At 45.9% G+C, this 16675-nt stretch overlaps 1 protein-coding gene across 1 annotated transcript; it reads left to right on the top strand.

Annotated features, from left to right (window-relative positions):
- The first annotated feature begins 6206 nt into the window (after positions 1–6206).
- Positions 6207–12808, top strand: LOC123428194 (ABC transporter B family member 19-like). The gene is made up of 9 exons (XM_045112380.1): positions 6207–6860; positions 7015–7069; positions 7467–7843; positions 8926–9185; positions 9284–9600; positions 9707–9930; positions 10013–10838; positions 10935–11176; positions 11413–12808. The coding sequence occupies exons 1-9, from the start codon at positions 6558–6560 to the stop codon at positions 12619–12621; spliced, it is 3813 nt and encodes a 1270-aa protein (XP_044968315.1). The 5' UTR covers positions 6207–6557; the 3' UTR covers positions 12622–12808.
- The last annotated feature ends 3867 nt before the right edge of the window (positions 12809–16675 follow it).

A 16675-nucleotide genomic window follows, 5' to 3' on the forward strand; every position in this document is an offset into this window, starting at 1 on the left:
ACTAATATTTCATTGCCAAGCAAGTATCTTTTATGTGCGATTTAATTGACAACTCAATTGTTAAAGCTTATAAATATTCTTTGGCTCTCCTTGTGTCGAATCAATAAATTGGGTTATCTTACCCGCGAAGACTGCTGTGATCCCCTACAATTACCTAGCGCAACATCAAGCACATATTGCTTTTGGCCATCTTAGAGGATAAGCCTCAGATTTCGAGCCCAGTTAACAAAGTTGCTTCCATCATCTTTCAGCTTAGCTTTCTCTAGGAACGTATTAAAATTCAGGGTTGCTACTGCGCGAGCCATTGATCTACAACATAAAATTTTACAAAGATTACTTAGACTATGTTCAAGACAGTTGAGTTTAGCTAATCATATTACTAATAAACTCCCACTCAAATAGACATCCCTCTAGTCATTCGAGTGTCGCATGATCCAAATTCACTAACTCAAGTCCGATCATCACGTGAGTTGAGTATAGTTTCACTGGTGAACATCTCCATGTTGATCATATCAACTATGTGATTCATGCTCGACCTTTCGGTCTCTTGCATTCCGAGGCCATGTATGTACATGCTAGGCTCGTCAAGTTTAACCCGAGTGTTCCGTGTGTGCAACTGTTTTGCACCCGTTATATGTGAACGTTGAGTCTATCACACCCGATCATCACGTGGTGTCTCGAAATGAAGAACTGTCGCAACGGTGCACGGTCGGGGAGAACACAATTTTATCTTGAAATTTTAGTGAGGGATCACCTTATAATGCTACCGTCGTTCTAAGCAAAATAAGGTGCATAAAAGGATTAACATCACATGCAAATCATAAGTGACATGATATGGCCATGAACTTGTGCTTCTTGATCTCCATCACCAAAGCACCGACATGATCTCCATCGTCACCGGTGCCGCACCATGATCTCCATCATCATGCCGCCATCGAGGTTGTCGCGCTATCTATGTTATTACTACTAAAGCTACAACCTAGCGATGTAGTAAAAGCATCTGCAAGCACAAACATTAGTTTAAAGACAACCCTATGGCTCTTGTCGGTTGTCGTAGCATCGACGTGCAAGTCGATATTTAACTATTACAACATGATCATCTCATACATCCAATATATCATATCATGTCTTTGGCCATATCACATCACATGCATACCCTACAAAAACAAGTTAGACGTCCTCTAATTTGTTGTTGCATGTTTTACATGGCCGCTATGGGTATCTAGCATGATCGAATCTTACTTACACAAAGCCACAACGGTGATATGCAAATTGCTATTTAACCTTCTCCAAGGACCGCCTCGGTGAAATCCGATTCAACTAAAGTTGAAGAAACAGACACCCGCCAGTCATCTTTATGCAACAAATTGCGTGTCAGTCGATTAAACCGGTCTCTCGTAAGCGTACGAGTAAAGCTGGTCCGGGCCGCTTCAATCCAACAACACCGCTGAATCAAGAAAAGACTAAGGAGGGCAGCAAATTGAACATCAACGCCCACAAACTCTTTTGTGTTTTACTCGAGATATCATCTACGCATGAACCTAGCTCATGATGACACTGTTGGGGAACGTTGCATGGGAAACAAAAAAATTCCTACGCGCACGAAGACCTATCATGGTGATGATCATCTATGAGAGGGAGATCGGATCCACATACCCTTGTAGATCGCTAAGCGGGAAGTGTTAAGAAATGTGGTTGATGTAGTGGAACGTCTCCGCGATCCAAATCATCGCCGTCCCACGATCCGTCCCGATCTAGCACCGAAAGGATGGCACCTCCGCGTTCAGCACACGTACAACTCAATAACGATCTCCGCCTTCTTGATCCAGCAAGAGAGACGAAGAGGTAGCTGAATTATCTGACAGCACGATGGTGTGGCGGTGATGATGGTGGAACTACTCCGGCAGGGCTTCGTCGTGTCGTACTGATCTAGCTATGAGGTGTCACGAAGTAGTGCAGGGAGAGAGGGCTGCACAAAGGTTTGAGGTGCAAAAACCTTCTCAAACCTCCACTATATATAGGCGGAACCAAGGGGAGGGTGCCACTCCTCCTACTCCAAGGAGGAGGCTTCGACCGAAGCAAGGAGGGAGTCCTCCTCCTCCAATTAAGTTTGGTGGAGGACTCCTTCCTATCTTGTCGACCTCCTTCCTTTTTTTCCTCTGTTTTTTTTGCCTTGGCCGAAATAGGCTTATTGGGATGGCCTCACTAGCCCACTAAGGTCTGGTGCACCACCCATGGGCCTATTAGGTCCTCTCCCGGGTGGGTGGCCCCTCCAGGTAAAACCCCGGAACCCATTCGTGACTCCCGGTACTTTACCGGTAATGCCCGAAATCTTTTCGGGAAGCCAAATGCAATAATCCTATATATCAATCTTCGTTTCCGGACCATTCTGGAGACACTCGTGATGTCCGAGATCTCATCTGGGACTCCGAACAACATTCGGTTACCAACATCAATAATTCAACTATATCGAAAATGTCACCAAACCTTAAGTGTGCAGACCCTGCGGGTTCGAGAACTATGTAGACATGACCGAGACACTCTCCATATTGGACCCTACATATTCTACGAAGATCTTATCGGTTGAACCTCTATGTCAAGGATTCACACAATCCCATATATCATTCCATTTGTCCTTCGGTATGTTTACTTGCTTGAGATTCGATGTCGGTATCGCCATACCTATTTCAATCTCGTTACCGGCAAGTCTCTTTACTCGTTCCGTAATACAAGATCCCGTGGCTAACTCTTTAGTCACATTGCTTGCAAGGCTTGTTTGTGATGTTGTATTACCGAGTGGGCCCCGAGATACCTCTCCGTCACACAGAGTGACAAATCCCAGTCTTGATCCATGCTAACTCAACGAACACCTTCGGAGATGCATGTAGAGTACATTTATAGTCACCCAGTAACGTTGCGACATTTGATACACACAAGGCATTTCTCCGGTGTCAGTGAGTTACACGATCTCATGGTCGTAGGAATGTATACTTGACATGCAGAAAACAGTAGCAACAAAATGACACGATCATATGCTACATTTATAGTTTGGGTCTTGTCCATCACATCATTCTCCTAATGATGTGATCCCGTCATCAAGTGACAACACTTGTCTATGGCTAGGAAACCTTAACCATCCTTGACCAACAGGCTAGTCAACTAGAGGCTCACTAGGGACATTGTTTTGTCTATATAACCACACATGCATTTGTGTTTCCATTCAATACAATTATAGCATGGATAATAAACGATTATCTTGAAATAGGAAATATAATAATAACTATTTTATTATTGCCTCTAGGGCATATTTCCAACACCTTCATGGGTTGTATGAGGACTTCCTCTTAACGCAAGCCCATGGAAACATACCTAACCCCACATAGAACTCTCACGTAGACCATGGGTTTGTACATAAAGCGTAATGGACAATGCTAACCATACCATGTGATCACTTGACCCCTCTCGATACGTCTTGTATGCTTTGTGTGTTAATTAACTTCATTCACTTTTTGACTTAGTCTTGATCAACCTTGTATCTTATCTTCTCTGTTCATAAAGATGATGTCTTGAAGGTAAACATGAATGTTCACATGATCATCTTCTTCAAGACATGCTTGCAATAAGGTCAACTCTCACGTGACCAATCTTTGGATAAATCCTTGAATATCACCTTGGTCATCTCATAAACTCCAAGAAACCAACAAATGAACTTCAAGAAATGCCCATGGACAAATCCTTCAGATATAACTCAAGGCAACCAATAGTCCATAGGGATTGTCATCAATTTACAAAACCAAACATGGGGCACAATGTTCTAACACCTACCACCCCGTGGAAGATGGGGGACCACCTGAACCTTCTCGCACCATGCAGAACTCCATATAGGGTGTGCTTCAAAATGCAACTTGAAAGCGCAAGTAATCAACCGGGGTGTGGGGTAAATCGGAGATGTTTATCAAGCTCTTCAAAGAAAGCTAATTCTTCGAATAAGCGGAACCAAATTAGTAAGAAGAAATAGTACGCATAAGTAGAACTAAGTTACACATGCAATCAATGAGAATACAAATTCATCAATACATAAGACAACATGCATACAACATAGCAACACAAGTAAACTAGACGAACATAGAAGCGAACACACTTAAGTACCGGAAGACTAGAGACAAAACAAAACATGGAAGACACAACGAAACATAAACTCTCCAGGCAAATCTTCACATAGGGAGCAAGCAAAGTCTTGACAACATAATACAAAAGTAAATGGGAGTGAAGAGATATAACCAATTGCCCGGAGAAAACACATGATTTGTTTAACAAGTTCCAACTGCTGTGACAACCGTACGTTTGGTTGGAGAGACTCAGATTTAACTTAGAAGATCACGTATTAACTTTATTCTCCTTAAGCAAAGGTCACTTAGACCTCGCACAATCACTTTGGTAAGTCTTCAAGGTAGACTTCCGAAACCTTCACATACGTGTTCACTTGGAGTCCATAATGGATTCTTAGATGCTCATGATGACTAACCGCCTCGAAGATCACATTCTTCAAGTGTAATAGGTTTTTGGTTCACTCAGGATAGATGCTTTAGTGATGCTCAATCACTTTGGCTCTCGGGTCTTTAAGTTTTTCTCACTTAGGAATATCTCAAATATTTCATAGGATGGGTTGCTCGAGAATGATACTTGTCGTGCAATAACTCTGAGTAGCCGGCCAACTTATGGTGGAGGAGAGTGACATTTATATCTGAAGTGCAACCTAGGGTGAAGTGACAAAACGACCTTGGGTCACTGACCAGCCGACACCTTTCTCAATGGTTAAATTTTGAACACATGTGATAACTTTATTTGAGCTACAAGCAAAGCTATCTTAAACACCCCTGGAAGCAATTTCAATGTCTTCACTCAAAGAAATAGGTTTGGATTGAGCATCACGTGAACCATTGTCTTTGTTTCGCCTCGATCCCACTTATCAGTACAATGGTTCCTATGACTCAAGTAAGAAGAAAGTGGAACTACCAAAAAGACCAAGTCTCCGGGTTCCAAGTCGCCAAGCAAAGTGTTCGCACGACACCAAAATCTTTAATGTCTTTAGACATTTTTTGGGGTTGACTTCGACTATTAAGCCAAATCTCCAAGGACTTTCTCCTGTGTATACTCACAAATACATCGGCAAGTTTATCATCAATACCCCAACACCACAAATGGGGTACTAGATGCACTTGCACAACCCCAAGATGCCATATGTGTTGACTGTGAGACCGTAAACTATGATGATCAAGCCAATACGAAGATCGTGGTAGAGTTGCTCTAATTGTGTGATTTCCTTTCCAATCTTTGATACATTATGTCAAGGGTAACCGATGCAATTACCGTGTATGTAAGATTGAGGAGCTACTTATTCTTGAACGCAGGGTCTTCTTACTTAAAAAGAATATAAGTTCCTGTCCCCCACCGCTTTCTCCCTTTTGATTTACAATTTTGCCAAATCACATCTACATACGCTTTAAGTATTGCACATCCAAATTCTATGTCATTAGTTTTATACTAAGATTTGCGCAACCATATTCTTTTACCCTTTTCTTTCTTTCTAGTTTGATTAAGTCATTTAGATGTGCAATAGTTAGACATGCCCTAGACATGCTCTTTGATTTATTTTCTCGCATCTCTTTTTTTCATTGGTTTTTCTTAAAACCCGCATTAACTTCCTCATTTTTTTATTGACTTACCAAATAAAATTAAGTTTTGTTTGATAAATCAGTAAAAGCTTATCAAATAAGTGTGCCAAAAAAAATCGTAGAATTTATTTGGGCAGGCAAATCAAAGACATGATCTTATTTGATACTACACATTTACTAAAATATTTACATCGGAAGGCAGGTAAACCACAGACATGATTTTATAAGATTCACATTTGTTTTTACAACAACATCACCATGTGCATCTTCGCAAAAAAAAAAAAGCATCACCATGTGCAAGTAAATCACGTGTTAATGTACTGAAATATTTACTCCGATCACAGTACACAGACAATTATTATACCATCAGAAAGTAGATGATTTGAAGTTTCTAACGATATATTTTATACATACATAACTTGTATAATGTTGGTCTATTTATCAACAGCCTTTAAAAAAAAATCCTATATATCAACAGCCTTGTAAACCTGAAAGGAGGGAGTACTAGGCTCCAAAGCTCACCGCGAGTGAGGCCACCATCAGTTGGGTCCGATCTTCCCTCCCTCACAGAGTTCTGAGCTCTGACCCCGCCGCGCCTCGGCACTCTCCTCTTTATCTCTCGCCCCAAGGCCGTGCCTACTTCTGACCACCGCGGCGCGGAGCACAAAGGCACCACCAGTCAGTCCGCCACCACCCTCCCTCCCACAAACCTCTCCTGCACGTCACGAAACCCGAGGCGAGAGCCAGAGCCCCAATCCAACCAAGAAAGCAAAAGGCCAAGCAGTGCCCTCGCCGTCCAATGCCCCAGCGCGCGGCGGCGTCAATGGCGGCCTGAGAGCGCGAGCGAGCTAGCGAGGGTGGGCGAACGGGCTGCGCACTGCGATGGCGGACCCGGCGGCGGCGGAGAAGATGGAGAAGGCGGCGAACGGGTCGGCGGCAGGTGGGTGCGATGCGGCGGCGCCGGCGGCCGGGCAGGGCAAGAAGCGGGCGGACCAGGCGGTGGCGTTCCACGAGCTCTTCTCGTTCGCCGACCGGTGGGACCTGGCGCTCATGTCGCTCGGCACCGTCGGCGCGCTGGCGCACGGCGCCGCCATGCCCTGCTTCTTCCTGCTCTTCGGGGACCTCATCAACGGCTTCGGCAAGAACCAGACCGACCTCCGCACCATGACCGACGAGGTCGCCAAGGTCCGTCCGTACTAGTACTATACTACCTACATCGCCCACTCAACTCCTACTGTTCGATGCTCTCTCCGATTTGTTTTCCGATCATTCCTCTTTCTTGCAAAGATCACCAGTGTTCGTTCACCACTGATTGGTTTCCCTCGCTCCTCCATTGCAGTATGCGCTCTACTTCGTCTACCTCGGACTGGTGGTATGCGTCGCCTCCTACGCAGGTGAGCTCCTCGTCTCCGTCCGGCGCCCTCCCTACACCTCCGCGAAATACCCAGCACGCCCCTCCCCTCTGGTTTCCTCCGGCGAACAGAGGCTCTCTCCGAGCATAACGGGAACTACAGGGGCCTATCCGCAAAACGAGATCTGGTCATGGCCGGTGGGGCATCTCTCGGAGACCACCCCACTCACTCACTAACACAAGTCCCGTCCCGTCGCCATCACTCCACAAACAGGGACAAAATTAACAATAATTACGTTTGTCTCCTTCTCCGGCGTGTTCGACCTCGCCGGAGCTCGCTCCGGGACGGCGAGGGTAGCTTCACCGGAGGAAGCGTAGTAGCACCATCTTGGAATCAATGTGACTGAAGCTGTGACACTATTTGTTTGGGTTCTTGGCAGAGATCGCGTGCTGGATGTACACCGGGGAGCGGCAGGTGATCGCGCTCCGGAAGGCGTACCTGGACGCCGTGCTGCGGCAGGACGTGGGGTTCTTCGACACGGACGCGCGCACGGGGGACATCGTCTTCGGCGTGTCCACCGACACGCTGCTCGTGCAGGACGCTATCGGCGAGAAGGTGGGCAACTTCATGCACTACCTGGCCACCTTCTTTGCGGGGCTCGTCGTCGGTTTCGTCTCCGCGTGGCGGCTCGCGCTGCTCAGCGTCGCCGTCATCCCCGCCATCGCCTTCGCCGGCGGCCTCTACGCCTACACGCTCACCGGGCTCACCTCCAAGAGCCGCGAGTCCTACGCCAATGCCGGCGTCGTCGCCGAGCAGGTAACAATAATCGACGGTTTATTCCCTGTCATAGGATATTTGTCGCGGATCCGCTTAGGATTTGTGTCGGATTAATCTATGCATCATTGGGTAGTGCGGCCATGGACTTCCCTGCCTGAATTCAGGGTGGTGGGTAGGTGAGGTGGTAATTTTGTGGTGGTGTCTGCTGATCAGGAGCCAAACATGAGAAATCTTTTGTATTCTTATGCAGCATCACAACTGAGAAGTAACCAACATTGCTTTAATGTTTTGAACTTTGGTTCCTTGGGAATCCTATGAGCAATTCCATCAATAGGGTGGGGGCAGCGCATTGGGCCGAAATTGTCCTTTGCTTGTGCTTTTAAACAGACTTATAGAAGCTATATCCTTCTAGCCATAGTGGCCCACTGAGCCTACATTTAGATTTGGTTTTCAGAGTGCCTACAAATGTCATCACTCATTTTATTTTTTCAATCAACTAGGTCCAGCAAATTTTACTCTATCTTGAGCAGAAAAAACATAATAAAGTTTTTGTAGCTTGAGTATAATGATCTATCTTACTTATTTTGTGGGGAGCATACAGAATAACTGAAGAAGACGACATGTGGTATTAAAAAGGAAAACTAACGATGATGTGTGATGACAGTGGAATATCCGAGGTTGGGTATGACCAACTTTGGGCATAGGATGTTGACAGTCAACCATGGATAGCAGGGAGTTGGTGTATATGCTTTTCTGGTATTCCAAAAGAAAAACCACCCATATTCTAAAATAATTGTATGTGCACATAAATTGCTTTGGAACGCGCAACTTTCTTTTAATCAGAGTTTAAAGGTGCTTTACCAGTTGTTTCCTTAAATAGGTGCTTAAGCTAGTTATCCTCATGCTCTGGTACTGCATACTACAGTAACTTGACCTAGTTATCCTTATGCTCTACTACTGCCTACAATTCCATGAGTTTATACTGTATTTACTGCACTTTTTTGAAATAACTGACAAAAAAAATCTTTAAATACTGTCACTGTCATGTAACTTATGGAATCAAGTTGCTTGGAACCTCATGCTTAGTGCTGACTATGAATTGGTGTATCATTCTCTCACAGGCAATTGCACAAGTTAGAACAGTTTACTCATTTGTTGGAGAGAGCAAAGCACTCAATTCGTACTCCGAAGCAATCCAGAATACACTGAAGCTTGGTTACAAAGCCGGGATGGCAAAAGGTCTTGGTATTGGGTGCACTTACGGGATAGCGTGCATGTCATGGGCGCTAGTATTCTGGTATGCCGGTGTCTTCATCAGGAATGGGCAGAGCGATGGTGGCAAGGCGTTTACTGCAATCTTTTCTGCAATTGTTGGTGGCATGTAAGTGAATATGCATCCTTCTGTTTCATCTATTTTCTCTTGCTTGCTGTTTTTGCTCTGACATCTCCGGTGTCTTTGCTTGAACTTTGTTGCTATAGGAGTCTTGGCCAGGCATTCTCAAACCTTGGAGCCTTCAGCAAAGGGAAGATTGCCGGATACAAACTGCTGGAGGTCATTCGTCAGAAGCCCTCCATAGTTCATGATCATAAGGATGGCAAGTTGTTGGCGGAGGTCCATGGGAATATTGAATTCAAGGATGTTACTTTCAGTTATCCATCAAGGCCTGATGCTATGATCTTTCGGGATTTCTCTCTGTTCTTTCCTGCCGGGAAAACTGTTGCAGTTGTTGGAGGCAGTGGATCTGGAAAGAGCACTGTTGTGGCTCTGATAGAAAGGTTCTACGATCCTAATGAAGGTAATATATTAGTACTTATCACCGAGGCCTCCTCTTTTACTATTTCTCTATACATCTCTCCAGATGGATTACCCTTAATAATTAGTAAAACACCCTTGAATTGTAGGCCAGGTTTTGCTGGACAATGTTGATATCAAGACACTCCAGTTGAGGTGGCTGAGGGATCAAATTGGACTAGTAAACCAAGAACCTGCCCTTTTTGCAACCACTATCATTGAGAATATACTGTATGGAAAGCCTGATGCCACAATTGCAGAAGTTGAGGCTGCAGCAACTGCATCCAATGCTCATAGTTTTATCTCTCTCCTGCCCAATGGGTACAACACAATGGTTAGTCTACTTTTATATGTTTGATAACATGCAAGTCAAGTTGAATCAATCGATTAATTATTTGTTTGTATTTCTTTCATAGGTTGGAGAGCGAGGAATTCAGCTATCTGGTGGTCAGAAACAGCGTATTGCAATTGCTCGTGCTATGCTGAAGGACCCCAAGATACTGCTCCTTGATGAAGCGACCAGTGCTTTAGACGCAGACTCGGAAAACATTGTGCAAGAAGCTCTAGACCGCCTGATGGTTGGGAGGACTACAGTTATTGTTGCACACCGTCTGTGTACTATCAGAAATGTGAACATGATCGCAGTGCTACAACAGGGCCAAGTTGTTGAGACTGGGACACATGATGAACTTCTAGCAAAAGGATCCTCTGGAGCATATGCCTCACTGATCCGCTTTCAGGAAACGGCACGTAACAGAGATCTTGGTGCTGCATCTACACGTAGGTCGCGCTCGATGCACTTGACAAGCTCTCTCTCCACCAAATCTCTGAGCCTCAGGTCAGGAAGTTTACGGAACCTGAGCTATCAGTACAGTACTGGAGCAGATGGGCGCATTGAGATGATATCAAGTGCAGACAATAGCCTGAAATACCCAGCACCACGTGGTTACTTTTTCAAGCTCCTAAAACTGAATGCTCCTGAATGGCCATATGCGGTGTTGGGTGCTATCGGTTCTGTTCTATCTGGATTCATCGGTCCAACATTTGCCATTGTTATGGGTGAAATGCTCGATGTGTTCTACTACAAGGACCCCGTTGAAATGGAGAAGAAAACCAAGCTTTATGTGTTCATCTATATTGGCACAGGCATCTACGCTGTAGTTGCTTATCTTGTGCAGCATTATTTCTTCAGCATAATGGGAGAAAATCTTACAACCAGAGTTAGGAGGATGATGCTATCTGGTATGCGTTTCTTGCCGTACCATAAAAAAGATCATAATCATTGTACTTTTGTGGTCCCATGTTAAACTTACAGTAAATCTTTGACATTTGCTGCAGCGATACTTCGGAACGAAGTTGGTTGGTTTGATGAAGAAGAAAACAACTCTAGTCTTGTGGCTGCTCGGGTAGCAGTTGATGCTGCTGATGTGAAATCAGCGATAGCTGAGAGGATATCAGTGATACTGCAGAACATAACATCCCTGATGACATCTTTCGTCGTCGGTTTTATCATCGAGTGGAGAGTGGCGATCCTTATTCTGGCCACTTTCCCTCTTCTTGTGCTTGCCAACTTCGCTCAGGTAAATTTCCTGGCCTAGCTTTTCAGTCAACCATTTTTTCAGTACAGGACAGTACCTTATTCTAGATAATTTAGATTACAGAAGAGACTTTTTGCCAGTTTAGTGCACTTGTCTGAATCAAAAAAAATATTGAAATGATGCTTCATGTTTTTAGTATTGTCAGTTGTATGGAAAATATACCACAAATGCAACTGGATATGGTCTAAACTTTGTGTTGTTTCTTTTGATGCTTCCAGCAACTTTCGATGAAGGGCTTTGCTGGTGACACAGCAAAGGCACACGCCAAGAGCAGCATGGTTGCCGGTGAAGGCGTGAGCAACATTCGCACCGTGGCGGCCTTCAACGCTCAAAACAAGGTCATGTCTCTCTTCAGCCACGAGCTGCGCATACCAGAGGAGCAGATCCTGCGCCGCAGCCAGACCGCGGGTCTCCTGTACGGCCTCTCGCAGCTCTGCCTTTACTGCTCAGAAGCGCTCATTCTCTGGTATGGTTCTCACCTCGTCCGGTCACATGGGTCGACCTTCTCCAAGGTCATCAAGGTCTTCGTCGTCCTTGTGGTGACCGCCAACTCCGTGGCTGAGACGGTCAGCCTTGCGCCGGAGATCATCCGGGGAGGCGAATCTATTCGCTCCATCTTCGGCATCCTCAACAGGGCGACGAGGATCGAGCCTGATGATCCGGAGGCAGAGCGTGTCACCACTGTTCGTGGCGACATTGAGCTGCGGCATGTGGACTTCTCTTATCCGTCTCGACCTGACATTGAGATCTTCAAGGATTTCAACCTGAAGATCCAGGCCGGGCGCAGCCAGGCTCTGGTCGGAGCCAGTGGTTCCGGCAAGAGCACCGTCATCGCCCTCATCGAGCGGTTCTACGACCCGACAGGCGGCAAGGTGATGATCGACGGCAAGGACATCAGGAGGCTGAACCTCAAGTCCCTGCGTCGCAAGATCGGGCTGGTGCAGCAGGAGCCGGTCCTCTTCGCCTCCAGCATCCTGGAGAACATCGCGTACGGCAAGGAAGGCGCGACGGAGGAGGAGGTGATCGATGCGGCCAAGACGGCCAACGTGCACGCGTTCGTGAGCCAGCTTCCCGACGGGTACCGGACGGCGGTGGGCGAGCGGGGCGTGCAGCTGTCGGGCGGGCAGAAGCAGCGGATCGCCATCGCCAGGGCGGTGCTCAAGGACCCGGCCATCCTGCTGCTGGACGAGGCGACGAGCGCGCTGGACGCCGAGTCGGAGAGCGTGCTGCAGGAGGCGCTGGAGCGGCTGATGAAGGGGCGGACGACGGTGCTGGTGGCGCACCGGCTGTCGACGATCCGCGGCGTGGACCGCATCGCCGTGGTGCAGGACGGGCGCGTCGTGGAGCACGGCGGGCACTCGGAGCTCGTCGCGCGGCCCGAGGGGGCCTACTCGCGGCTGCTGCAGCTGCAGAACCACCGCAACTGATTGATACCATTTGATCTTGGTGATTTTTGTGGGTGGTGGTGGTCTGGTCTGGTCTAGTGGGGGTGTAGATACTAGGGCGACCGTGTGTTACTGGTCTTATTATCTTTGTGCTTGAACTGCCACCTTGTGATCTGATCTTGATCTGTATCTTCTCCATGATGAAAATGCATGATGCAATTCTCGTTTTCCTCGCTGGTTTCCTGTGTGATGTGTGATGCAACCTTTCTGTCTCGAATTGATTCGGTCAGCCCAGAACGTCATGGATCACTTGTCTCTCAGCGGCCATCCCATGACATGACCTAACCGACCTAACCTCGCCGCCGCCGCCAGAGGGCGCCACCGGGCAAAGCCCGTTGCGGTGTTGGTGCAGGCCGAGCATTCTGATTAGGCGGGCAACGGGGCAGCAACGGGCAACGGCGACGATCGAGGCCCTTGCCGGCTCACTGCCGTGGTCGTCCTTTTATGTGGAGAAGAAGGGAAAGTCATCTTCTGCTCCGAGCTCATTTGAACAGTAAAATAAATAGTAAAAAACAAAAGAAATTTGAAGCCCCAAAGCACGGTTGCGTTTTTCATTTTTTTGCAAGCACACACTGTGCTTTTCCCTTTCTTCGGGAAAGCACATGTTCCGCTTCTCGCCGAAGCACAAGCTGTGCTTCTCGTATAAGCATAATTTTGTTTCTCATGGAAGGACAAGTGAAGGCACATTTATGCTTCTCGTGGAAGCATATTTTTTCCGAGAAATATAGCTCTGTTCATAGAAAAAAAGATAAAACCACAAAATTTTCTACAAAAACATAGGGAGAACCGCGCAAAAACCGAAAAGCTAAACCCTTTCCTGAAAAACCACATCTAAAATCGAAAAACGCGTACAAAAAATAAAAAAGACAAAATTAATAGAAAACACATAGGACACGACACATGATAGCGATATGATGCACCACTTAGCACACTCCTAGGTCAAAAAGTGACCTTTGCAAGAGCCCCTCAAAGGATGACCGTCGATTAGTTGCTCCCCTAAATCAGGGGTTCCTCTATCTCGCTTGACGTGAGATGAAAGGTGGCATGGGATGCATTAGTTGGAATGAGTTGTTATGTGATCTTATTTCCTTAAAGTTAATTATCAGCCTAGTTGGTAGTTGACTTTTCAATGCTAGTCGCCGAACAACCACCACACCCCGTCTTCTTGCGTCGGTTTTCTTGCTCATCATGGTTGGAGATGTGGTGGTATGTGGGAGCTGATGGATATGTGGGACAGGAAAATGATTGTGTGGGAGCACGCAAGGAGCCTGCCGACTCTGCCATGCTACCTTCCATCTTCGCTCAGAATAGAAGAAGTGCAGTAGTCGATTGATTGAAAGTGGATCGATGGCATTCATCAGTTGATTGAAAGTGGACTTTTCTTTTCTTATCGAGCGAGGTCCCTTTTGGGCTTAAAAGTCCTTTGAGCATATTTCTGTATCCTTCGATTCTCGGGCCAGATCAGATCTCCTTTATACTTACCTCAAACAACGAACGAAGTTTAGATGTTGATGAGAAAGGGGCTTTTCTCAAGGCCAAATAGTGCTCTTTGAAGGCTACTATGCATCCTTACGAATACAAGAGTTGATTGTTTTTGTTTTGGGTATAGCAGGACTTGAACCTGCGACCATTAGGTTAAAAGCCCAATGCTCTACCAATTGAGATATACACGTGAAGCATCAAGCAAGATGGAATGTAGTTTGGGGCAGTTGCTCCTGACATAGTCGCTCGTGTGCTACCTTCGATCTCGTGTTTTAGGGAGCAACTAGCCAACAATAATTTTTGGGGAGCTCTTGCAAGGGTTGTTTTTGTCCTGAGTGCGTCAAGTGATGCGTCTAGCCACTGTCACGTGTATCGTGTTGAGCACTCTTTCTGAGTTTTATTTTACTTTTTTCCTCATCTTCGGGTTTTTGATGTGTTTTTTCGGCTTTTCGGTTTCAGCAATGGATTTATCTAGGTTTTTGAAGCACACTTGTTAGAGCATATTTCTCCATATGTGGTTTTGGTAATTGATGACAATCCCTATAGACTAATGGTTGACTTAAGTTATATTCGAAGGATTTGTCCATAGGCACTTCTTGAAGTCCATCTATTGGTTTCAAGGAGTTTATATGTGACAGTCCGATGCCGACGTTCCAGAATATTCCCTTTCCTTTCCGTTTTCGTCGTGTGTCTAATTTTCTTTTGTCGCATCATCATCGCATCATGCGCATCATCAGCATTGCATCGGCATCCCGTTGCCGTCAGTTTTCAAAACTTGCATCCGTTAGTAGTTGCCGGTTCTCGTCGTTGTCCGTTCTGAGTCCGACCGCACTCGCACGCCACCGCGGCACCGTCTTAACTCTGTTTTTAAAGCGTGTATAAAACTTTCTCCGATTGAGCTCGAATTTGTAGTGCGGTTTTATTTATATATAGGTAGGCCGTCTGTCGAATTTCGTCGCGATCGGAGTTCGTCTGGTACCCGAACGGTCGACCGTAGCGGCACCGTAATCGGTCTACCGTCGGACGTTTGTAGGTGTTTTAAAATTCGTTGCCACGCCGCCCGTTCTCCCTCCCATCTCCGGTAAACCACCCTACACGGCCACGTACCCGTCCCCGCGTTCGGAATCGTCCGAATCCGACCCCGCGGTTGGATCCGGAACGAAATTCCAGCTAACCTAGCCTCCCTTTTGCCTATATATAGACCCCCGGGTTTATTTCAGACAGCCTCCACCATCTCCACCTCGAAATCCGTGCAACCCTAAAACCCTAGCCGCCATCTCCACCCACAGCCCCTCCCTCCGGCCGGCCCAGTGGCCTACTCTGGTGAGCCGCCCCTGTACCCCGCCCCAGCGCACTTTAATTAAGTTGCGCTCATGTAGTAGTAGCCCATTTTCGGATTCGGCCCGTTTGTGATGTTTTTAAGTTTTAGGATTTAATTCTTTTTCAGGAATACGTTAGATATTTCAAACGTCCGTAGATTTTAAACTGTAAGTCGGATCGAGGCAAATTGTATATGTATCTCGTGTAGAATTTCACGTAGGACACGAATTTAAAACTTGCATAAATATTTGACGTAGTTTTACGTGCCAAACGCCTGGTTTAGCGTGCTGTCCCAATAGGGGAACGTCCCGTATTTATTTTTCTTGCGGTCCGGATCCCTCGAGTGCCTTAGGTAAAATGCCTATGTTTTAGGGGCCATTATTCCATGTATTTTTAGAGCGGTCATTTGTATTTTTACGTGTAGGGATTTCCGGTAGTTTATTTTCCCGTGTATAGGTTATTTTCTCGCATTTTCGTGTGGAAATGTTTTGTTGTTGCAACCCCACATATTTTATATGTTTTCGTGGATTTTTCTGTGAAGTTAGTTTTAGCTTTTGAGTAAGTTAGTTCGCGTGATATTTTGTCATGATGCCCTTTTGTTTAATTCGTAGGATTTAATCCGTTCTTCGTTTGACGGAGTTGCCAACTAGGGAGTTGTTCTTGGGTGTTTAGACTAGCCCCTGTTATTTTTAGTTGCAATAGAAATGCATGTTTAGGTGTGGTTTTCTTGTTCTCAAGTTGCTAGAAATAGTGTTGTTTTAGAGGAGCTGAAATATTTCTAAGTCTGGAATCTGTTATATTTTGTTGCTGTCTTGTCTTGCTTGTAACTTGTGATCTGCAGCTCTTTTGAGGTTGGTGCAATGGAGTTAGTTGTAGCCGTTGTGTTTCTCTAGCATGCTGTGAATTTTCATGCCATTTGGAGTCCTGTAGCTATAGGTTTTTCTGTTGTCAATATAGCTTCAGATCGAAAACTGCACTTTCATGAGGTGTAATTTTCACTAAGTCTGAAATAGTGTGTGAGATGCCATTTTGTGACTTCTTTTCCTAGTGTTCCATGATGCCATGGTAGTTGTTGTTAGTTGTTTGTAGTAATGCTTCTTGCCCTCTTCCGTGCCATGCCTTTCTTGAGCATATCGTAGTTGTGTAGCCGTAGTTGGGGGCGTAGAAAATGCCATATGGCTGATTTTGGCCGATTGTAGTATTTTCTTGTTTTGCTCGTAGTTGTTGAACCGTA

Source organism: Hordeum vulgare, chromosome 2H (genome assembly GCF_904849725.1).
Source record: "Hordeum vulgare subsp. vulgare chromosome 2H, MorexV3_pseudomolecules_assembly, whole genome shotgun sequence".
Classification (NCBI taxonomy): domain Eukaryota; kingdom Viridiplantae; phylum Streptophyta; class Magnoliopsida; order Poales; family Poaceae; genus Hordeum; species Hordeum vulgare.

Excerpts from the sequence above, each read along its gene's own strand:
- LOC123428194 (XM_045112380.1), top strand. The coding sequence starts at position 6,558 with ATGGCGGACCCGGCGGCGGCGGAGAAGATGGAGAAGGCGGCGAACGGG. Across the intron at positions 6,861-7,014 it reads TGACCGACGAGGTCGCCAAG|TATGCGCTCTACTTCGTCTA; the intron begins GTCCGTCCGTAC and ends CCTCCATTGCAG. Across the intron at positions 7,844-8,925 it reads CCGGCGTCGTCGCCGAGCAG|GCAATTGCACAAGTTAGAAC; the intron begins GTAACAATAATC and ends ATTCTCTCACAG.